Source organism: Zosterops lateralis (assembly GCF_965231275.1).
Source record: "Zosterops lateralis genome assembly, chromosome: 1".
NCBI lineage: Eukaryota > Metazoa > Chordata > Aves > Passeriformes > Zosteropidae > Zosterops > Zosterops lateralis.
The window spans coordinates 114395614-114420253 of NC_139762.1; the positions used below are offsets into that span (position 1 = coordinate 114395614).

A 24640-nucleotide genomic window follows, 5' to 3' on the forward strand; every position below is an offset into this window, starting at 1 on the left:
GCACAGAGCACACATCCACCTCTCTCTGGACCCTTCAGGCTCCCCAAAGGATACAACTGCTTACAACAAGCCATGTACCACACCACACAGACATGCACTTACTTGATTTGCAGGGAGGGAAGAATCCTTCCTCCTCTGGGTTGCAACTTCCCTGAAGATGCATTTTGGAGTATTGCAACAGACTGCAAATTCCTTATCTCGTTAGATCACACATGACCTAGGGTTTTCAAAACGTCCATGTACAACTCTGTGGCATATGTTGCCTAACTCCAGGATGACAGACAATTTCACTGTACATCCAGTCTTGCACATATTGGTAAGGGTGAAAAGAAACGTATTTGAAGTTGCATCCAAGAACTGCCCAAAATGCCATATTGATGTGGGATATTAAAGCATCTTTCAACTTGCCCCATGGTTTCTATTCTTTCTTTATTCTATTAATGCCCCACTTCTGAAGTGGGACATTAACAGAATAAAGACTAATAATGGTACAGTTACTACCCTGCTACTACTATACTCATGGAAACAAGAGACTCCAGCAGAATGGCATAATGTAATTAGGAAGAGATATGGAAAGGATGTTGGAAGGAAAACTTTTTCAGATCCAAAGAGCAATACTATCTGGGGGATTTCTAAGCACTCACTTTCACAAACTGACCAGCTTTCACAGCAACACACATATGAATAATATTTATCATAAACTTGGCTGGACTTATCAGTAACTCCTCAGGCAGGAAGTCTCACACACATGATGGATACAGTACAACTGAAGCAACATGACATGCATTACTCGGAAAAAAACAATTTGGAGCACAAAGAAACAATAAACACCCCTAGAAAGACAAAATATAGAAAAATACCCTCATAGATCAGTATTTTCAGAGAATTTATTTATAGAATTGTTATTTCAATTTGGCACACAATTGGAAAATGCTAATACAATTTGGTGGGACAACAGTAAAAATGCTGGAGTGTTGCTGATCCTTTGGAGAGAAAAAAAAATGAAATGTGAATTGCAATTAAGGAGTAACTGAAGTAGAAAACAATGTTACCTGAAAGTGGGCTCTATCAGCTGTAGACCATAAAAAAAAAACCTGAAAGACTTAGAACCTCAGACACTGGGATGATGTTTCCAAATGTAGACTGAAGCTGTTAAAGAGGCAACTTTAACACAAACCAGATTGTTTGCTCTATTGACAGAGGGTTGAGCCTTTCAGATTTTAGCCTAATTTACTGTTCCTGTTTTATCTGGCTTGGTGCTGCTCACGTTGAGTTCAGTGGGAATATTGGTATTGAGTTCAACAAAATCAGGCCTTTCACAGAGGCCCAATGCAGCCTCTTTCATAAGCAATGAAGCTCTGCATCAAGGAGGGCCACAAATACCAAATACTTGGAACATTATACTGAAAAACCGTTTTCTCCTTCTTTTTGGGTGATTAACTTCTTAATTCATCTGCATCTTTTCTGTATGTTCAGTACCCCTAATTACATGAACCTCTCCATGTTCCCATCATTTTGTTGGCAACTATTGCACTTCTGGTAGAATCAGTCACTACCTCTAAACCTTAGTCCAAGAGTGAGAGGAACCCAGCAGTTAATCTAATTTATCTTGAAGCTGGTAATGTTTGGGACTGTCTTCAGCTCTCATTTTTCTTGTTCACATAGACTAAGAAAGGACTGAGGATCAGAACGGAACAGAGAGGAAGTGGGCACTATTTACTGGCTCCAGAGAGAGCCTGAGAAGGAAACTGGAGGAGCACTTCTCATGGAAGAGCTGAAAGAACTGTTGTGGCACCTGAAAATCATAACATACAAGGCTTCATCAGCTTCTCAATATGAATTGTGGGTGCACAACCTGCTCATGGGGTGGGAAGACACTTGCAGCAAGTACTAGGACATCATTGCAAGAGCTGCAATAAAGTTGTGGTTCACAAGTCAAGCAATTGAGTCCTCTGAGTTACCACAATCTTGTCTCAGTGAATTAAATTACAGTGAAGTGGATATAGTGCAGTTTTATCACTCAGGACAGCAGATTAGAAGACAAGATAATGCGTGATATTTTGGCAAAGTCAAATCTGTAGTTATGTGAAAGGGCCTAAACCACTAAAGCACTGAAGAAGGGCTCAGCATGAGTGGCCTGATTGAAAACCATCCATTCAGGTTTGCCTTGGTTAGAAGCAGTCTTTCCTGCCCTCCCTTCTGCTTGGGCTTAAAATCCCACAGGCATTTATTTGTAGTCCATTGAATCTTATCCGTATCATTATCTAACCCCTGAAAGACAAGAGTCCTGAAACAACCAATGCAATTTAAATAAAAACCAAAAATAATTGTCCTCTGTTGCAACTTCTTCACCACAACCATCTGCTTCTTTCCATTGCTCTAGTTTTAATTTCAGAAAACAGACCTACAAAGAAGTTGGGCATAACTGAGGAGACAGTAGCCTAGAAAAGCAGTTTTCTGTGAGAGAAACTGCTACTGGAATGACATCCAGGAGACAACGAAGCAGCCATTCTCTGCTGGCACAACACAGCAGAGGCCCAGAATGACATTTTGTCACCTGTCACTGCACAACTCTTGGGAGATGTGGACTCCTTGATTTAGACATTAACTCAGGAGTATACAATAATGCACTACTGTTGTACAACCCAAACAGATAACAGGATGCTACAAAGACATTAGAATACACTTATTATAAACAAAATAGCAGAGATTAACCCCAGTACTGATTCCCCTCCCCACCTCTGGTCTCCAGCCATTGGCCATTAAAAAAAAAAAAATCAAAATGTCTCACATCTGAAACCAATTAGAAAATCTGTCCCCTGTAACCACCATGAAGTAAATGTATGGAACAATATCACTAGGTATACTTTGCAGCTCCACCTATATGGTTAACTCACGACCCAAGTATGCCATATCTGCTAAGTATTTTCATTATCACTACATGCACTGTAGATCAGAACAAACACCTTTTAAATCTATCTGTAAAAGTCTGGCAGATTAATCTCAAAACCAGTTCAATACAATATTCAACCCATTTATTTCTGTGTCCATTTATTTAGAAAACATTCATTCAAGGAATGAAAGCTAGGACTCTTGGTACAGTACCAGGTATTATCAATTCTATCATACACTCTTTTTAGAAGAATGAAAAAGAGAGAATACATACAGCTTTAGAATAATTTCACTTGCAACCACCTTAGTCATAATAGCCACTCAAAATATCCACCATTGGAAAACCAATGCTAAAATAATACATCCTCTTACTTCCCTTATTTGAAACTAGAATGTTACTATGAATTTTTTTTAAATTAAGATTTTTAAAAAATATATACTTTTGTAGGACCCACCTACGACATGCAATTGTTTTAAGTAGCATCCCTAAAAATGGTGTGTGAAAGCTCCATGTGGAAAAGGATAAGATGTAAAGAACACTGTTGTAAGCCCAGCAGTGAGATGTGGGTATGGTATAATTTCCTACCCTCTGGGCATAACGTTAATGCACATCCACACTGATGAGACCAAACAAATATTTAAGCCAGAATTTAAGCAGAAAGTTTCAGAATGGAGTGTAAATACAGTCCAAGAAATGACACACTGAGTGTTAACACTATACAAAGTGCACTGGGATGCGTGCACTAAGCAAGCACTTGTGAATACTTGCTGGTCTGCATATAAGAGTTACATTTATTGCAAAATGACATCTGAAACTGATACTCACCAGCTGCTCACCTATTCTCACACCAAAGCAGCTACTCTTTAAATTATAATGGGAGACCACAAGCCCTACCTTAGCCCTCAACTGTGGGAAAGCTCTACAAGCTTCGGCTCTACTACAAGTAATTAAATGGGCACCACACTCACCTGTTTCTCAATTTCACCAGGAGTGAGATTAGGTCAATAATGGTCCCTGTGAAAGGTACTGATCACTGTGATCCATTGCAACAAAGCAACTTAGGACATTAATGTGCCTGAACAAGCACAAGTCTTCCTAATGGAAGGTTAGACATTTTAGCTAGCATGTGGGAGGAAGGAAAGAAGGGCCTCACCTAAGGTACTTTGTTTTCCCAAGAAAAATTAACTTAGGCAAATACTTTTGCTCACTGGTCTATGCCTTCAACTAAGAATCAAGTAAGCCCTTGTACATTACATAACATTTTTCATTTCCCATATAGGAAGTCTGATCACAGCTTATGCAAGGAAGTGATAGAAGCATTCCCCAAAATAAAAGCAGTCCCATTTTTAGGAAGTATGTTTACATAGGATTTCAAGCTGATTCTAAAACCCCAACTTGCCACAGATGTACTCTTAATTGCCTTCTTAAATATTGTGCATTCGACCTCTGTGACACAATCAGGTTTTATACTAGGTTAACTATGGCTATTTATCACATTTCCATTTTAATCCACGTTCTTTAACAAATAATCATACAAACAGCTTTTTTTAAATTAAATTAGGCTTTAAGACATTTAAATGAGCCCAAAAAAGCTGCAATTTTCTTGTAAAATGTTTAATCCTTGATAAATATGGGGGTTTTAATTCACTGAAGTTTGGAACTCAACAACTTTTTAAAATAGATCAGATCTTTTTTTAAAAAGGCATGATCACTTATTTGTCAGAGCATACAGCAGTTTCTTAAATTTAAGAGTTGAAAGTAAAATTGCTTTGTGTATTATCTACATGTGTAAAAGTTATTTTCAAAGAGCAGTTAATAGTGTCTGTGTTGGAAAAGAAATTCTCCAAAAATTACCTGTACCAAAAGGCTTGTAGGACTTAAGCGTCAGTCTCCTTTGCCAGTAAGTTTAAGAAATGAAAGTCTGTATCTGTAGTTATGCAACATCTGGGAGGTCTTTTGGAAATGTGAACTTCAGCTAGAAGATGAAAGCAGTTTCTAAACATTTTCCACTACTGACCTGAGAAAAACCTTTTAATCAGAATAGTAGTTCTCATTAACAATATGAAAAGTTAAAATTAAAATATTAAGGGTTTGGATCAAGCAGCCTAAGCCTATACCGAACAAACTTTGAACAGAAACCATCTATATTAACTAAGAATATTAGCATTCTTGAGGAGAGATGGGCAGCTTACTTTCTGGTAATTCAAATAACACATACATTTTAACCTTTTGAAACCTTTCAGGTGGATGCAGAAAACAACAATGCAGATGGTTACATATTTGGAGATAGAAGTCAACATATTTTAGAGGTACAACAAATTGTCATTTGATGTCAAAGGACACATGTTCTGCAGGTACCAGATTGCGAAGAACATTTTTCAGTAAAGTTTTGCAGACCCTGCTGTACTTCAAGTGCCACATGTTCTTCAAACTTGCTTAAGCAGATTCAAGTTCGAATGGTCTCTCTTTTCTCTGTGAATTACCACAAATGAAATAAGCACAAGCTGTTTGGAATGGCTGAAGAGCTTTCTGCAGGAAAGAGTCTGCTGCAAGCTAAAAAGACAAAGCTGTTCCTGGAGTTGTAGAAAAAGTGCTGGTTTGTATCTTGTGTTGGAAATGGAAATAACCAGTCAACCTACTCTTTCTGTAAAACTCATTCCCTATGACTCTGTCCAATGGAAAGAAAACCCAAACAAACAAAACAATAGGTACTGAAGGAAGAAGCTGCTTCTATAGGCACAAACACCACATAATGAACAAGCCCTACATTAGAGAAAAATCTAGCATGCATCTTCAACACTGTTTGCAGAAATAAAGGACAAGAAGTAACTGCTAAAAACTATACAAGGAAATGCTGCCTTCTTTTAAAAAGGTATAAGGAAATAATTACACTGATTAATAAAACACTGATATTCACAACCCTCCTGAACTAAAACTGGTTTACATCTTCAGGAAAGAAGTCAAAATAGTACAGAACATTTCTTTTTTTCTCTTAAAAAGCAGAGAGTGCCACACTGTCAAAGATAAACTGTTGCTGCATATAGATTTGAATCAACCTTCTTGTGCTTTCCATTCAGGGGATAAAAAATATGAGGTCATGATTCCTGATAAACCATTTACAGTTATCAGATGCCTATACAAATCAAGCTTTTTTCCCTAATTTCCCTTTTTTTTACCTAATTTATTATGGAATCGCTAAAACTACAGTAAGATGTAAAAGGTTTCAAGAAATTCCTGTGAGAAATATTTAGGTTATTTTACAAAAAAAAATTGGATTTTTCTTTAGTTCACCTACATTCACCAATATATATGGTAAATGTACCTTGAGTATAAGAACTGCATGAAAACAGTCTGAAAAAAAAAAATAAAGCATGGAAACTGATGTGTGAGACCATCGGTCCCCTTCCTACTTCTGATTATTATTATTTTATTCTTTTTAAATACAACCACTGACAAAAGCCAATGCAAGATATAGTCCCCAAACCCACACCAAACTGCTTTGCTTTGCTGTGCATCTTTTCCAGCACGTTCTCACACCTGCTTCTTCAGACAGAGCATCTGGAGGCTACAAAAGCACAACTTGTACTTCTCCATCAGTCATGCTTATTTGTGTGACGTTTTTTCCAGATCTGGAAGTTTTTCAATTAGTGCTTTATGGTTCATGTTGATACTGGCTATAAGTCCTCCTTCATTGCCATCTGAGCCAGTGTAACTAATTTCTTCACCAGTCAGGGTAGTCATATGGCCACCCAGTGCTCTCAACACTGCATTTCCAGCACATATGTCCCACTTCTTAATGTAGGTGACATGGATATACACGTCAGCTTCTTCTTGATTCTTTTCAGGCACATCAAGAAGGGCCAACACTTTATAACCTAGAAGAAATGGGCAGAGGTTAAAAAAAAAATAAATAAATAAACCAAGCTTTCCTGTCGAAACACATTAAAAGAACAAGACTAGAAACTCAAATATAGTTCTGCTCTTATGTTTACTCATTCATTTCTCAATCCCTGTATCATGCTCAAGTCCATTTTTTTCTCCCTGGCTTTTTATTACAGTAGAAGGAAGATGCATACTCTTTAATAAAGCAAATCACCAGGGCATACTCCTTTATTATTCATTATTGAGTACAAAGTAATCACACAAAACAGTGCTCTTTTATGCAATTTTTTCAATTTTTCAACTCTTTGACCAATTTCTTGTTTCATTAATCTGTTCATTTCTCCATCTTCTTAAACAGAGTCAAGCCCCGGACAAGACCTGCTATAATCAGTTACACTTTCACTTTCCTTGTCATTTAGAGTCATTATCAAGAAGCAATACAAGGCTTTCTTCACTAAACAATCCGTAAGGCAGTTCTGCTCTGGCTTTTTGCATTGAAGACACAGAAAGATACATTTCTGTAAATATAAAATTTTGCATGGCTTTTCTAAGACTTTAAAACTGCTCTTGTTTACACTAGTGCCTCGCATTCATGTTCTGTCAGTAACACCATGGCACAAGGCCATTGCATTAGTAAAAAGTCGTCTAAAGCTTCTTTAAATTGAGTATTAGGGAGATAAAAAAGGACTTTAGTGATATTAATTTTCTCTTTTGACATAAATGCAATAAACAGTATCAAACTTTAATGGCCTTTTTCTTAATTTTTTTTTAATCAATCATACTAACAGCTAACTAACAACCAACAGATTCTCTTCTATGATTGTGCCTGTGGTCATGCAACCCTTTTTCTCTCACTTAGGCATCAGTGCCTTCCATGAACATACATCAGTGTGCTTCACTGAAAGGACCACAACAACATTGCTGGCCCAGGCTTAGATTCAGTAATACTGACTTGTGAACAGCCTGAAGTCTGAACCAAGTTTGCATGTAGGTTCCTAAATACAGGAAAAACTTTGTCCCTGTTGTCAAGTGTTTGCTTTTGGTGATGTGAAGATCAAAAGACAAGAGGCAAAAGAGAAGACACCACAGTACATCCTTTTGTCTAGTAGCAGCTACACCATTAAAACATTCTGAAGCAATAAAATGGATAGGATGCTTAAAGAACCAAACCTGCTCCACCAGCGGGGATTATCACAGTTTTATTTCCAAATGTCTGCCGTGCAACCTGCTCAACTTTTCCTGCATGGGAGCGGGACACAATAATCCTTGGAGTCTTCTCGTTGTAGGAGGAACGAGCTTTTACGTTTGACGCACCATCCACCATTGCCCAAGCTACAAGAAAAACAAAAATTCTGCTAAGATTTACAAAAGACATCTCTGTTAAGTGTGAGGATGAAAGGGTATTTATTTGACAATATGTAATTAATACTTCTGATTTAATATCTCTCACTACTGTAAAAGAGAAAGTTTCCCCTGACAGAGGATGGGGTGCATATCCACATGTGCACACAAGGGAAGAGAAAGAGCCCACACACACATTGGTGCACATGGCATTATCCCATGCCTGACTGTTCTTGTGTTATACTTCCAAAAACAGAATAAGAGGGAAAAATCCCCAGTAGTTAATATTTAGAATTTGCAACCGGAAAGCCACCCAAATTAAAAGGACAGCTCCTAGTCAGAAATACATCCCATATTTCCTCAGACAATGTTTTTATGTAAGAACAAAAAGCCCCACTCTCCTTTAAAGCAGATACTAAAAATGCTATGGAGTAATTTTGTTCAGAAGGATGGTAATGCTAAAGAAGGAAATAGCTCAGGAGGATAGTGCTACAAAGAAAAATACTTGATGTTGTGTTTCAGAGAAATGAATTTAGAATCCACAACTTCCCACTTGTTTCATGATGAAGTTCAAAGCCAAGCTTGGTAGGTGGCATCCCCTAACCATTAATCTGACATTTACTTAGTAAACTACCCAGCAATTTCAGCTCAGTAGAGAGCCAGATTGTTGGGCAACAGACTGAGCTCTCTGTAATAACAATGCTGACTGCCCTTTATTGCTTTGTATTTGTGTGGTAGTATTAGGAACAATATGACTCACAACATATCAGTATTTCCAGCTTGGAAAATGAATACTTGTCACGCAGAATGACAGAATTCATTGCATCTCATCTAATTCCATTGCACACTTCACTATTATCAAAGCAGATAAATTCTCAACATTACAATGCTAAAAACCTATTTCTTCAGATTTAAAAAAAAAAAAAAAAAGCTCCAAAATCTCCAAAATTCTTGAAGGATATTTGAATGTAGCACATACTTAAGTGACTAGTAATTAAACTCGTATTTATAGACAGCAAAATACTTAGCACAAAATGCTGAGCGTTCAGTGGGCCAAAAAAGAACAACAAATAGAAAATGCATTTATTCAGATTTAGTTTTTGTGCCAGAGCTACTGCAAAACTTCAGAACTCTAGAGGTCAGTATTGCCTAAGGGAAAATGTAAACAGAAATTCCTGTTTTAAATACACAGTAAGACATGAATACTTAAACTACTCTGAATCTCTCAGAAATGCATATAAATTGCCAAACTTTCAGCAATGCTTGCAGGTATATCCTTAATACTGAAGAATTAATTACTTCATTGCTGTGACATTAAAAGCATGTTAGGTAGTCAATAAGGCTATGATTGACAGTCTTGCCTGCTACATAGAAACAGTTGCCATTAACATCTTTATTCAGTCTTTTTTATTCACACCAAATAAACAACAGCTCCTGGGTATATTATCACAGACCCAAGTTCTTCTACTGAATGAGCAAAGTACTCTTTTTTGCTAAAGACTAAAAGTACACGTGAAACTGGTCAGTATTTTTAGGTTTAACTTTTTTTTGTTTGCTATAAGCACTCTAATCAAAAGGACCTTAGCTCTTAAAAATATTTTCAGTTAGTTTGTTCTAAATGCATCATTTTTGTTTTAAACAAGGGCAGCACTTTCCTTTGTGGTTTTATGGTACAGAACACATCTACAGCTCTAATTGTGTGGTCTGCTGCAGTGGCCTTTTGCTGCTGATACTATTTTCTCATTTATACCTACGGATGTTCTCTCAAACACCAAACTTTAATTAATACTATGACTGACTAGGATGGAAATACATGAAGGCATGAAAGTACCTGTGTATGATGAGAAGGGCTTGTGTATCACGCCTATCACTGGTTTACCATTTACAGCCACACAAACCATTGTTGTCACATACTGTCGAAGATCCTCTGTGGGCAAAACAAGAAAGTGAGCAAGTTTACAATCAGATGCCAGGTACACAAAAGGAAAACAGACAGGAGATTATCCAAATTATTCTCAGAAGACTAGTTTACATTCTGCCTCTTGCAGTTATGTAACTTTGATGTATCTTCAAATAACCTTTCAGCTTTCAAAAGACTTTGAAGACTTTTCAGCTTCCCAGCAATTTTTCCTGTTCAGTAGATGTAACCTATATTCCTACCAGATCTAATGCTAACAGCTGTGTCTTATGCAACTCATCTTTTCATGGAAATTTGTGCCCCTGCATTCTTCCTTCTCTGCCTCACCCCCTATCCTCTAGTGGTTCAAAAATGGTAATTCAAAAACCAAAGAACATCCACTGGAAAGGATAATGGTATCAATTACATAATCACCAAAAAAAATGTCCGATTTTTCTAGTTGCTCCTTAGTACTTATTAGCAAGAATTTTAGTTGGATTGCCTTGAACTGCTTATGTGACATCCTAAAATGTTTGAAAAGGGGGAAGACTGAATTACGCATGCTGTTCTGAAAAATGACACCAAAATATTTCTTATATCAAGTTAAATAGGATATTTACTTAGTATTCCCTTTAAATAAACAAAACCAAAAATCTAAGATACTTAGAGTTGCTACAGTAATGGCTGAAATAAAGAAATGTGTAGTTCCAGTACAATCCATAATTGACAGTTACCATTTATTATAGCAATGACTTAGTTGCAAGGATACCAAAGTAATTTCAGAGTTGAAATACATAAATGTTGTAATTCGAGAACTACAGAGATTTCATTATACAATTTGTTCAATTAGATCACGTTAGCTTTGACATAAGACACTTTAACAAGAGACATCCTTTTAAATACTTACTGTCTTGTCTCTAATGTAAAAGGCAAACATCAGAATTATACACAATTTGTCAACAAGAATCAGCTACCTGTGTATTCTTGTGTAGCATCTAATGGATCGATCCAGACAGTGACACTTTCTGCTGGCACCTCTTGAGGCTGTATTTTTTGCTTTATGTCTTCAGGAATACTGCGATCCCAGGAGACTGTCTCCTGATCAGCTGTATCAACACGCTCCTCAGAATTTATCTGTGGTGAGACAACAAAAGTAGTTGCATTAATGTATCAGATACAGTAACTGTGGCACTTGGGAAAACTGCAGGTTTGCTCGCATTTTCTCCTTCTTCCTTCAGCCCAAATGCAGGAATTAGTCATTTTTTCAGCAACTCACAGGCTATTATGGTCACGTGACAAGCAATGCAAAACCACAATCCAGATTTTGCTATGAACCATTGGACACTGTTGCTTTGGCTGCAGCTCTCCCTGCTGAACATTCCCACAGTATGAATCACATTTTTTTAAATCAATATTTAAATGCAGTTGCTACAAGTACTACAGGCAGAACATTTGACTCTGGAGAATCATACAGCACACAGACAGTAGGGGTTCTAAAATTCAGTTTATATAGACAAGTAGAAGCTCATGGAAATGTAGAGATATACTAACACCAGATATTGTGCAGACTGTGCATGACTTGGATAGAAGAAGCCTTAGTATATATATTCCTGCTGCAGGCAGTAAGTTACAACTAGAAATTTAAGCAGCTCAACTGAATTTAACCACTACACAACTGTCAGATGAATTTATTTCACAACCAAGTAAGTTACATCCCATACCAATTTTTAGGGTAAGTTGGGGTAAGGTCCTAAGATGGCCTTGACGAATATTTATTAACAGCAGTCAAAAGTCACATTTAAGCCTATTGCCACATGCTGCCCAGCTTAATTAACTTTACTCCACACCAGAGGGCATTTGAGTACATCAAGCAGAGTTTTGGCCCTGTAGCAGAGCACATAGCACCAACCTGTTGATTCTGCAAAACTCAAAACAATGTCCTTGTGACTGCAGTAGCATAATATTTTTGGATGACCAGAGATGCAGTTGTCCCAGCAAGCAACATGGAAAGACAATGAAAATAAAGGAGCTATCAGACTACGTTTGAATGTGACAGACCTTATATGAGCAGGATTCTTGCATAACTCACATCATGACAAGAAAAGGCATCACACACACCTCAACTGTAACAGGGTATTAGCCAAGAGTTAAGGGCCATTTTCTCCCAGAAAGCTCAAAAAGAAAAAGGAAGCAGAACTGCAGCAACTCCAGCCATACATCTTGGCTGTCTTCTCACGTAAAACCAGTATTTGAAGCATTATACGCCAAGCATGGAGCTCTTGAAGTTGCCGTGACATTTACAAATTAAACATCTGTCACTATACAATAAACCTGATGATTGCATTTCCCCCTAGGGAAAACAGTCCTGCAAAGTCAAGATGAGCAGTTCCACAGACTTGGCAGTCTCAACACAGCCCCTGGGCAGTCTAAGTTCCACTACAGCACATGACATACCATCATAAAAAAAACATTTCCTCAACAGAAGAAAGGGGCCTCCAAAAAGTTAAAGGGTTGGAGCCAATGCTCAAAAGGAAGAACATCTTGTTAAACCTGGAGTTACAGTACACTAGAATGTAAACACTGAAACTATCTGAAAAGTACTGTTTTCAGGAAACACCACCTACTAGCTCAGATTTTGTAGCAGTGGCCAGGATACAGCAGCATTTCTAATGCTTCTGAGGAGTCTCTCTCACAAACATGACTATTCCACTAGGAAAAAAAACCAAAAACAACTGGAGAAAGAATGATAAGGTTGCACAGACATCTGAAGAAAGTAAAAAAAAAAAAAAAAAAAAAAAAACAAAACCACAAAAACAACAAAACCCAAGCAGGTCACTCATTCTTCCATTCATATGACCACTTACTCCGTAGCTTTAGCTGAATACTTGCCTGAGAGCGGCTCGGACTTAAAATTTCTTATATTCCTCCTGTTTTCTTTTATTTTTGTTAATGAAGGAGAATATACCTGGAAAACACACCTATGTGTTAATTCCATGTTTCTATTTCTCATTCTAATTTGCTGGCAGCCTCCAGAAGCCACGACCTTACACTTTAAAAACTTTTCTCAGGCAATGTGGATATGTAGTTCACTGCAATCCTAAATCCTCACTCATAAATTAGGAGTAACTGTGGTAGAAAGACAATCACAAGGCCAAATATTTCAGGCACTAGACCTTATTTCAGCAAGATGCTCTGGGGTTAATTGCCTAACAGCTGTATGGTGTAAAAGCCCATCTGGGGAAGTTCTGGAAGCTGAGCACTGACATGAAGGTTAACTACATTTTGGCAATCTTCCCCAATTATGCTTGAAGCAAAAGCCCTCCTCACAATAAACTGCATCAAGCACAGAGGTTTAATAAAATATATGTAAATAAGTGCATGGAATACTGCTGAAAAGTTAAAAAAACCCCCAAAACCCCAAACTCATTATTTCATAAACAAGGCAGTCTGGTGCATCTCACCATCACAGAGCTTCACCAAAACCAGCCTGCAAGGTGCAGGAATTCCATAACAAATGAGGGATGCTGTTCAAGGGAGCCAGCAGCAGAGATATCAGGATCAGTCCACGGTGTGCCTTCCAAAACACCCAGGTGTTTCCAGCCTTTGGAAATCTCTGCACAGAGAGCACTCCTGTCAGGCACACTGGTTATTGAACCACAGATCTGCTCAGGAACACAGGAAGCAACTCCAGTATACCACAAACTTGTCTGGATAAATGCAGTGCTCTGAACAGCCAATAGTCCTGACCACTTCATGGAACCTCACAGGGGCTATTTGTCCTGTGCTGGTTTAGTCCCTACCAGCATTTCATGCTGTCTTTGTGGCAGCTCATCACCCAAAAAACCTACTTGAATACTAGCTAGCTGTCCCTGGCATGGTGGACAACTTCAGGCTTTTTCCTGGTCTGAAAGTACTGGAACACAACTGTAGTTTTGCCTTTGAATTCTCCCATCAAAGGTAAGTTAAAGTGAAAAAATATATACAAACAGACCTTCCCCTCCAAAATAGAAGTTTCTGTTCAAATACTTCAAACCAGACATCAATACATGAAAATGCAATGCTTTTCTTAGAAAGTGTTTGGTGGCATGTGATTTTTTTTTAAATTTAGTACTCCCTCTCCTTTGCTCCATACTTCTTCAGCTCAATACTTCTTTTATATTTTAATATGCAAATAATCCAGTATCTTGAAAAGTATGAGGTAGCACAGCACTTTATTCCTGAGAGCATCAATAATCCCATGGGACAATTATGTCCTCTGAAATCCAACTCTTAGTGCTGTTTCATTAGAAAATAAAACAAGAACAACACAAATACTATCATGTCTGTATTATAAAAACAGCAATTAAGCTACTCAAACTGAAAAAAAAAAAAACCACCAAAAAAACCCCAAACAAACAAACAAACAAAAAACCCAAAAAAACCCCCCAAAAACCCAAAAAAACCCCAAACAAACAAAAAAACCCCAAACAACCCCAAACAAAGAACACTCCCCCTGAGTACAGGTAACAAGAAAAGTTAACATTTACCAGTCAGAATATGAGCATAAGAGTATTCCAGGTATTACCTTTCAAAACCATATTGGAACAGGTTGCCCAGAGAGGTAGTAGATGACCTATCCCTCAAGTGTTCCAAGTCAGGTTAGATGGGGCTCTGAGCAACTTGATTGAGTTGAAGATGTCTCAGCTCATTGCAAGGAGGTTGGGCTAGATGGCCTTTAAAGGTCTCTTCCACCCCAAATTATTCTATGATTCTGTGACTCGGTGGATAAATCTATTGATTTGAATGGCATCAAGGAAATGAAAAGCCTGGAGGCCTGCAAGCCTGGAGTGGGCACAGGGGAACATTTGTAAAACATTAATAGGTGCTTGTTTTTCTGTTTTGTTGGTGTACTGAAGCTGTATGACCTACACAGTCACTTCACCAGTGATTATGTGGTGTAAGCATTAGATATGCCCAAGACTTTACTTTGCCACCTGCATCCACCTGACATGAGATGGAGGAAAAAAGTGGAGAGACAAAGGTAAATGCAAACATTTGCAAACAATAAGCCAACAGTGATTTCAATACCTTCTTTCTGAGTGACTCAAGAGATGTCATCTGTGGACAATGGAAGATACTTTATAATTACATATACCTTCTGTACTAATGTCTAGAGCAACCACTAAGAGTTCATGTTCATGTCTGTCCGATCTGGCGGCCTTCTAGATGAAGTGACTGCAACAGTTGATAAGGGTGCCAAGACCAGCTGGTGGCACCTACCCAGACTTTTGTAAGGCCTTGGATAGGGTCCCACGTGACATCATTATCTATAAACTGGAGAGAAATTGATTTAAAGATTATTCAGTGGATAAGGAATGGATGGATGGATACAGCCAGGAAGTTGGGGTCAACAACTTGTATGTCTACATAGAGGCCAGTGATGGTCTCCCTCAAGGTTCTGTTTTGGGACTGGTGCTCTTTTATATCTTCATCAATGACAGTAGTAAGATCAAATGAATCCTCAGCAAGTCTGCAGATGACATGAAGCCAAGCAGTGCACTTGACACAGCAGAAGGAAGGGATACCGTCCTGAGGGACCTCAATAAACCTGAGAAGTTGACTCATGAGAACTTCATTAAGGTCAACAAGTCCAAGTGCAAGATACTGCACCTGGTTTGGGGTAATCCCAGGCATGTACAGACTGGGGGAACTCACTGAGAGCAGCAAAACAGAGAAAGACTTGGGGTTTATCATGGATGTGTGCTCACAGCCCAGACAGTTACCTGCCTCCTGGGATGCACCAAAAAAGCAGCATGGCCAGCAGGTGGAGAGAAGTGATTCTCTCCATCTCCTCTGCCCTGGTGAGACCCCATCCAGAGTGCTGCAACCAGGTATGGAGTCCTCAGCAAAATAATGATGAGGACCTGTTAGAGTGGGTCCAGAGAAGGGCCGCAAAGATGATGATATTGTGCATTCAAAGATGATGAGAGGGATGAACACCTCTCTTACGAAGACAGGCTGAGAGCTGGGTTTATTCAGCCTGGAAGAAAGAGAAGGCTCCCCCCGGGAGACCTTATGGCAGCCTTCCAGTGCTTAAATGGGGCTTATAAAAAAGAGGGAGAAAAACTGTTTACATGGGAAGAGAGTGATAGGACAAGGAGAAATAGTTTTAAACTAAAAGAGGAGAGATCTGGCTTAGATTTTAGGAAGAAATTCTTTATGTGAAGGTGGTGAGGCATTGGAACAGGTTGCTTAGAGAAGTTGTGGATGCCTCATCCCTCAAAGTGTTCAAGACCAGACTGGATGCGGCTTTGAGCAACTTGGTCTAGCGGAAGGCACTCCTGCCCACGACAGGGTAGCTGGAACAAGATGATCTCTAAGGTCCCTTCTAACACAAGTCATTTTATGACTCCACAATACCCACAGCTACGCATCTTGGAAGGCATACTGACCTATGAGGTAGCTGCATGGGTCTGTAATGGATTTGCTCTTCTTTGTGCTTGAGAGATGTCCTAACTCAGAGGACAGCAATTCAACCAACACTCTTTGGGATTTCCCCCACTTAGAGACCCCTTCAACCACTGCTGCTGCACTGCACCAAAGAGCAACCCTGTACTCACTGCACTACAAGACAGACAGTTCTACCTCCATTGGCTCTACTTCCCTGTTTTTCTCCTCAAATGTATCAGAGGTGAAAGCTGTCTCAGCTTCTCACAGCATCTGTACATACACAGATCGTGTGAAGGAAACAGATGCCAAAACCTCTGAATGTAAACACCCACTCGACAAGTCAGGACATATAAGTATGCTCAACAGGAAAGCACTCTCCAGAGAGAGCAAAAAGCACTCAAAGCACCATTATTTCCAGTATGTGAGGAAAATATCTAACCTACCCTGGTAACAAAACAATGCTCCAGAATCTGTTACAAAAGGAGGGGTGTGCATTCACACCAAGATCACACCAAGACTTAGCACACCTGCATCCAGGACCATTATGATCCCTCCTTTCCAACTTTTGAATTTGGGGGTGGTGAATAGCAGTTTTCACTGTGAATGAAAGCTGCTTCTTGAAAGCTTAGGTTACTTAACTCCAAAAATAATGCAAACTGGGAAACCAAAGTACCGCTTTTTGTAAATTTAAAATGCCTTTAAGCCTTAAAAAATTTGAATAGTAGCCTTACCAGCATAGTAAAAAAACCCAACCTGATTTTATTCAATACACTGACATTTTTAAAGCCAGCTGCTTGCTATTTTCCTCCTTAGATTACTACAACATATTAGAAAGGAAAAAATAAGCTTTTCAGGTGATCTTCATGCCTTTCAAAAATGTTCCTTTAGCCAAGGTTCAATTTACATAGTTTTAGCAAGGCAGATTTTGTTATGAAAGGAAAGAATACCTTGCTGAATCACATAGTTTTCAAAGAAAAAAAACAAACTTATTAAAAGGAAATTAAGTTTAGAAATTGTAAGTTTAAAGTCCTAACTTTTAATTAAGTTTAAAACTACAAAGCATATTTGTATATAAATGTGTAAGGTATAAGACAATACAAATGTGTAAAATAATAAGAAGTATAAAACCCACTAGTCTCATGTTATCATTCATTTGATCAAAAATAACAAGTATTTCTATAATTATACCATGACACTGAAAAAGGACACATGCCTTTTTCAAGGCACCTAAGTCAAGGCAGACAGAGATTTTCCTCCACCATCGACTGCACCTTTGTTTATTTTCACAAAAAGAAGTCACTTAATGCAGGAACAAGATGACAGAACATGCAAAGAAGAATCTGGACAAGCCTAAATGTCTAGAAGCTCAATCAGTGCTTATATCAAAACTCATTAGGTAACTTTGGCCATTAAGCCAGCAGGAAGCAGACTGAAACAAACACGATTTAACAAATTTTAAATCCATATCCAACGACAGCTCTGCTTCTACAGACTTACAATGAATAGAGGCTGGTGAGAACAAAAGTGGAATTGAGGGAATCAGCACAGATCACAAGATTCACTGTTTCCACCGTTTAATCTGCAGAAACAAGTAGAATTTTAGACCAGGAAAATAAAGCCACTTACTCGTTAGCTCACACAAGTGGTTTCAGTAGGTGGCAAAATTCTCCATTACATTTGTATACAGACCCAAGTCTACCAAAGAGAACGAGATGACCTGCTTGTCACAACATTTCATTTTAAGAAAACATCCAAATAAGGACAGATTAGAAATCTACCAATAAAATAGATAATACCCAAAAAAGTCCACTGTTTGTGAGTGGCTACACTAAGAAATTCAACTCTCCAGATGCTCACCTGATAGATTAAACACCCACAGTGTACAAACAAACCAAATATTCTACTTGTAATTGCCTCTGAAAAGATAATCACAGAACTCATTAGCATGAAGTTACAGTCTTTAATTTCATTTTTATGCAGAGAGAGTGGGCATAAGTCATCTGGCATCATTTGGAATCCATGTTAGGAGATATATCTCCAGACAACACCTGTTACTGAGATTTCAGATTATTATTCACACTTCTTGTTTTACTTAGAAGCCCACTGGCAGTTGCAAAGATCATCCAGGTCAGAAGAACATTAATTTTATTAAAAGCCCTAAGACCTGAGGAAGCCATTCTCACAACATGAAAAGATAAATTACTAAACCTACTCAGTAAAGTGCGGTATGTCTGAAGTTTAAGTAGTATTTTCTTTTTAAAACCGACTTCTTTCACACAGAATCAGTATCAGTTGCAGTGCTTCCCATCTTAGATGAAATTCCAGTTTTTTAGTTATGGTAGTTGGCATGTGGTCAGAAGCCTGTAAACAGTGAGTTTAAACCTAAACAGCACTACAGATAGTCCGATGAAAAAAAGAACGCTTGGAGTCATTAATCTTCAAAAGTCAGATTAATTTTGAAGAAAATCAAAGTAAAACGGACATGTTCTTAAAAATTTCAAACGCTGATTCCAGCATTATCAGGCATAAGCTTGAAATGCGATATTTATCATCGGTCTTAAAAGGGAAAGAGACATAAGAACATTTGGATTCAGAACAGCGGCAAGACTCATAAAAAGATGCTCAAAGAGAAAGACTGGGACAGAAGAAGACTTGATTTCCACCACAGTCACAATAGTAAAAAAAGAGGGCAAACATGATGAAAAACTATTCAGTATTTACACTAGAAAACAAGAGATATAGCTGGTGCAACTCTAGAACAAAAATAAGCCAAAACAGCTCAAAATGAGAATGTAGGGCAGAATACAATCTGACCAGTAAGACTGAAATCTGCATCCTGTGAAAATAACTCTAGTATAGCACAGCAGTGAAATAGCAGAATTGTGTGGGTCACTTTAAAATTGCCTTTGTCAGTCAGAGGACAAGAGATAATCTGGTCAAAGTGCAAGTTTAAGGAACAGTCTATCAATCATTCCTGCCTCTGTAATCAAATAGGGCTGCTCCTTCAGATGTGCTGGTGATGGGCTGTAATGGGAAGTGAACCAGGGTATTCCTAAATAGCCATTCTTTTAAATAACTTTTATTTTAAATTTTTACTCAGGATACAATCAGTTGTCAAGACGCTGACATTGATCCCTGGACAGGCCACATTAAAAGAGTAAGACCCTAAGGCATGATGCTGAGAGGGATCTTTTAGCAGGTAAACTGCTGAAATCCTGCTATCATGAGATAATTTCTTCACAGAAGCTCTTCTGAGCAGAACATACCAGTGGTTCTGGCTAGTCTATCACTGAATTTGGAAAGAATGCTTCCCCAGTCCACTCCCACCCCAGCAGCAGGGCTGGGTCAAGCATCCCCTTAACCTCCTCACCTAATTCCCACCTTCCTTATCATGCCACTACTGTACCAGCACAAGAATAAATAAAGCTGCATGGAGAACCAACAAGAAAGAACGAATCCTGAAAAGATAAACAAAATAAATAAAAAATGAAAGCAGCAGAGGGGATGATTACACTGGATCAGAGCTTTAACTCATTCTTAGCATGACAAATAAATGAGGACAACATATTGGTAATGCAGGAGTGGTAACACCTCAAGCCTGTAACTACAGTTGAGAACTTCACCAAGAGAAAGCGATGCATATGTTTTAGCATTAAATATACTTTGAAATCAACTGCACAAAGATGCTTCATGGAATACACAGGCAAATATTTACTGCTGGATGTTGAGTGCAATCAGACAACACTGGGTAACATCCAAGGTAGCAGTAAATGACTTGCCCCTTTGTCCCTTATCTTTCTCAGGCCTGTTTCTGAGGGATATAAAAACACCACTAAATCTACACAGTGATAAAACACAATTGAGCTGCACCTCTTTGGTCTTACCTAAGAAGAGTAAGAAGTCTGAACTGATGCAAATGCATCTATTTATAGCAAACAAAGCAGCTGATGTCAGCAATGAAGTTTCTCTTCCTCTGTAGAGACAATATCTTTACTCAAGAGAACAAAGACAAACACTTTCTGTGGGATTTTTCTCCCCTCAGATTTTGAAAGGGCTTTTTTTATAAATCCTAACTCTAAGTATTGTAAGACTTTTTCCAGATTTATTTCAGCTTCTGCAAGTGAGAAGCCTTCTATCTTCTCTTAATAACCACACTTTAAGAGACTCAGTCTGTTTCAGAAGGACTGTTTGCATGCTTTCCTTTTTTATGTCCAGCAGCATAAAACAGGCAATCCAACACTGCTCACTGACTTAAGTTTATTTCAGTTGAATGACTTTTCCCCTTTGAAACACTGCAAAGCCATAATTATTCTTAGAGGATCACAGAGTAATAGAATGGTTTGAGCTGGAAGTTCCCTTCCAGATTCTCACTCCAACCCCCCTGCCATGGGTTGGGACATGTTCCACTAAACCAGGTTGCTCAAGACCTTATCCACCTGATTATCCACCTGAACACTTCCAGAGAGTAGTCATTCACAACTTCTTTGAGCAACCTGGTCCACTGCCTCATCACTCTCACAGTTAAGAATTTTGTCCTAATGTTCAATCTAAACCTGCCTTCTTTCAGTTGAAAGCCATTCCCCCTTGTCCTGTCAACATGTGCCCATGTACAAAGCTCCTCTCCAGCTCTCCTACAGCCCCCTTCAGGCACCGAAAGGCTGCTGTAATGTCTCACAGGAGCCTTCTCTTGTCCACACTGAACAACTCCATTTCCTTTGCTTTACAGGCATATTTTAGCACCTAGTTTCTGTGCTGGTTCAGCTTCTTCCTGGCTGCAGCATTTGGCAACAATTTAAATACTAAGGTACTCCTGTTAAGCTCAAGAACTTCAGGATGTGAGAAAATCAGCACTTTGCATAAGCTTACTCTTGGAATTATTGCAGTTTTGCTTGACAGCTTTTATTAGCATCATCTTCTCTAGCAAGGAGAGAAGAGGAGGTTTATTTGACTTCAGCAGCATCTTTTATTCTGGAGTGTCACTCTGTACAGGGGGATAAGATTACAAATATAAAGTAAGATATTTCTTACATGATGCAATTTTTTACTGCCTCAGAAAATCCTCTATAATCCTTATATTCACACCACAACTCAGCAGGTCTGTTCTATGAAAGAGATGCAGTTTTAGATGGGTTGCTCTGAAGTTACACTTGAAGGATTAGTAGATTGAGATGATACCTTGCCTTCACACCTGAGAAGCGCACACAGTATGTATATAGTAATAAAAGAAAGCTTTTATTTTAATTTGGGCCAAAGTTTATGAATACATCTTCATCATAGACTTTAAGAGACAAAATGTCTTATCAGTGTATATACAGCTTAGTGAGTACTTTTTAAACACCACATGAGGTAAGCTGTTATTATCCCCATCATGTTCTCAGAATACTTAATGTCCCATAGCTGATCTGTCAGACTGAGTAAATCCATCCAGATCACCTGAAAAATTTGTCAAGTACACTCATCTTAGACATCCTCAGTGCTCAAACTCAGTCGATTTAAGGAGGAGTGGGGAAAAAGAAAAGACACATGACTGGTATTTTCCAGTTCCATAGACCTATGCACATTTTCAGTTTTATAGTGTCTTTGAGAACACATCTGTGCTGTGGAAAGTACCATCTATTCTTAAAGACTAGCAGCACACATGACCCGTGAGAAATACAAAAGGGAGTACCAAAGTTTTTTTAAAGTAGATGTTCAAAGTTAACAACTCAGATTGTCACTGCTAAGAGTGACAGAGCAGAGTTTATATGTGACCACAGAGCAGGCAATACACAGTTCACTATGTTCTTCAAGCCCAGACTGAATTCCCAGCCTTCTCTAGAAGCACAGACAACTCTTACATGTAGATTAATGGAGTCACTCCACCTGTGAAAGGGGAGAAAGCATAGAGGTTTCAAGCCAGCTAAGCTGTAAAGCCAGGATCTCCAAGGGCACTGAATAATGTAGGAGAATAGGGGTGAATACTTTTCCTTCCTTTATCACTGGGCCTTGTGAAGATGCCTTGTCACTGACAGACAATCCAGGAAATCTTCAAAACAGAACCTGCATAATCCTTCTGTGGAAGAAGATTAGTCACATCTCAAGTTTATTTCAAACACTGAAGAATTTGTTGTTTCCTCTAGATTTCATATTCAGTAAGTTCTTTGCAAAACTTTAAAACTCCACTCAAACAAACAAACGAACAAACAAAAAAAAGCCAACAAACAAAATCTATGCATTTTTTCTGTAGAACTTTCAAAACAGCTACTGAAAATCGAATAGTAACTCAATAACCAAAAAACCAGGCTTAGCTACTTTTTCTCTAAACCCATCCAGCAGAAGCATGCGATCACCACCTCTGCGATCCAAATTTAGGGCTTTCTATCTATTTCAAACGGCCGTGGAAAGCTAAGGAATTTAACATCAAAAGACAGAAGCTCCCATTGATTGAAGTGAAAACAGAAACAACGCCTATAGACCCCAAAATCCTCAAAGTATAGTTCAAAGGTTAGGGTGCCACCTTAAGAGTCAGACCCAGATTTCAGAAGCGAAGGAGAGCAGGAAGGGGTGTACACTTCTGAAAGCAAAGCAAACTCATTTTTCTCAGGTAGGCAATGATCCACAGTATTGACACAGCTGTGCTTATCTGCTGTACCACGGCCACCATCGCTGAACACTCGGTTACTGCAGCGCTGTATTCCTAAGACTCCAATTCTCAGCCGCTGCTCCTCCTAACTGACGGCAGAAAGGATAACCACCAAACAACGGCGTTCCTAATCTCTGCATCTCCACCGCAGGCAGAATTTGCACCGTGCAATTACCTGTATCCTCAGCCACAGAGCTCACGATCCACAACAGCGAGACCCGGAGCTTCCCCCACCCCTCCGCGCCCCAAGTGTTTGATACTGTTTCAACACACTCCGACTCCTTCCCCTGGAGCCCAACACCCACGGCAGCGAGCCTGAGGTGGCACTGCCACAAATTCAGCGGGAGGGGAAGGAAAAGCGCAAAGAGGGGTCACAGACCGGGGAGGCGCCGTGCGGAGCAGCCCAAGAGCCGGGGCTCGAACCGGGGTCCCAGGGCTCCACACCGGGGTCCCGGGGCCGGGGCTCGAACCGGGGTCCCAGAGCTCGAACCGGGGTCCCGGGGCTCCACACCGGGGTCCCAGGGCTCCACACCGGGGTCCCAGAGCCGGGGCTCCGCATGGGGGTCCCGGGGCTCCACACCGGGGTCCCAGGGCCGGGGCTCCACACCGGGGTCCCAGGGCTCCCCACCGGGGTCCCGGGGCCGGCCCCGCCTCACGGAGGGGGCCCGGCACGCACCTGCACGGCGGGGAAGGCGGCCTTCAGCAGGTAGAACATCCTGCGGTTGGAGAGGAGGTCTCCGGTGGTCAGCTGCTCCTCGGCCCCCTCCCGCGTCTTGCCCTTGGCCTTGGCGTTGAGGACGTTCCCCTCGCGGACCCGCTTCACCTCCTCGCCGCCCCTGACGGCGGCCAGCACGGACACGGCCAGCAGCTCCCGCAGGTCCACGGCGCCCCCGGGCGCGGAGCCGTGCGGCGCCTCGGGCCCGCCGCCCGCCGGCTCGCTCAGCATGAAGAAGGCGAAGCGGCCGGCCAGGAAGCCGGAGTAGAGGTGGTAGAGGACGCCCAGCCCCAGCAGGCAGAACACGGCCATGCCCAGCGGCGAGAGGCGGATGCCCATGGGGGCCATGGCGGCGGGGCGGGCGGTCACCGCGAGCCCATTCCCATGGCACGGCCGGGACGCTCCGCTGCCGCCGCTGCAGCCGCCGCGGGGACGCCGGGCCGGGCCCACGCTCGGGCCGTCTGTATCCGGGTCAGGGGGCGGGCCCGCCGAGCGCCGAGCGCCTCCCGCCGCCCGGGGAGGGCTGTGAGGGCCGGGCTAGGGTGTGAGGGGGCCTGGGGCACCTGTCGGGCTCGTCCATGGCAGCACAGGCCGGCCACCGCCCGCTGGTTCTCCTGAGCTCTGTGTTTGGGATGATTTTTTCCTCATTTCCCTCTAGGCAGCAGGAGCACCACAACGGCAGGGCCGAGGGAGCTGCTCCGCCCGCGGGGCAGGAACAGGAGCAGGAGCCCGAGGCGAACCCGCCCGGCTCGCTGGGAAGGAGTTCCTGATGGAAATCGCTGTGGGCATAAATTGCCGCTGGATTTCTGAAGGCGCGCCGTTAGCGCTGCTGGGCATCATTGCTGAGCATCAGTGCTGGGC

At 40.5% G+C, this 24640-nt stretch overlaps 1 protein-coding gene across 1 annotated transcript; it reads right to left on the reverse strand.

Moving 5' to 3' along the window:
- Positions 1-867: 867 nt before the first annotated feature.
- On the reverse strand, positions 868-24142 carry BPNT2 (3'(2'), 5'-bisphosphate nucleotidase 2). Its single transcript, XM_083869969.1, has 5 exons — positions 23741-24142; positions 10988-11147; positions 9948-10043; positions 7946-8107; positions 868-6768 (listed from the first exon to the last, which is right to left on the reverse strand). Exons 1-5 carry the CDS (start codon positions 24125-24127, stop codon positions 6497-6499), a joined length of 1077 nt encoding a protein of 358 aa, XP_083726095.1. The 5' UTR covers positions 24128-24142; the 3' UTR covers positions 868-6496.
- Between the last annotated feature and the right edge of the window lie 498 nt (positions 24143-24640).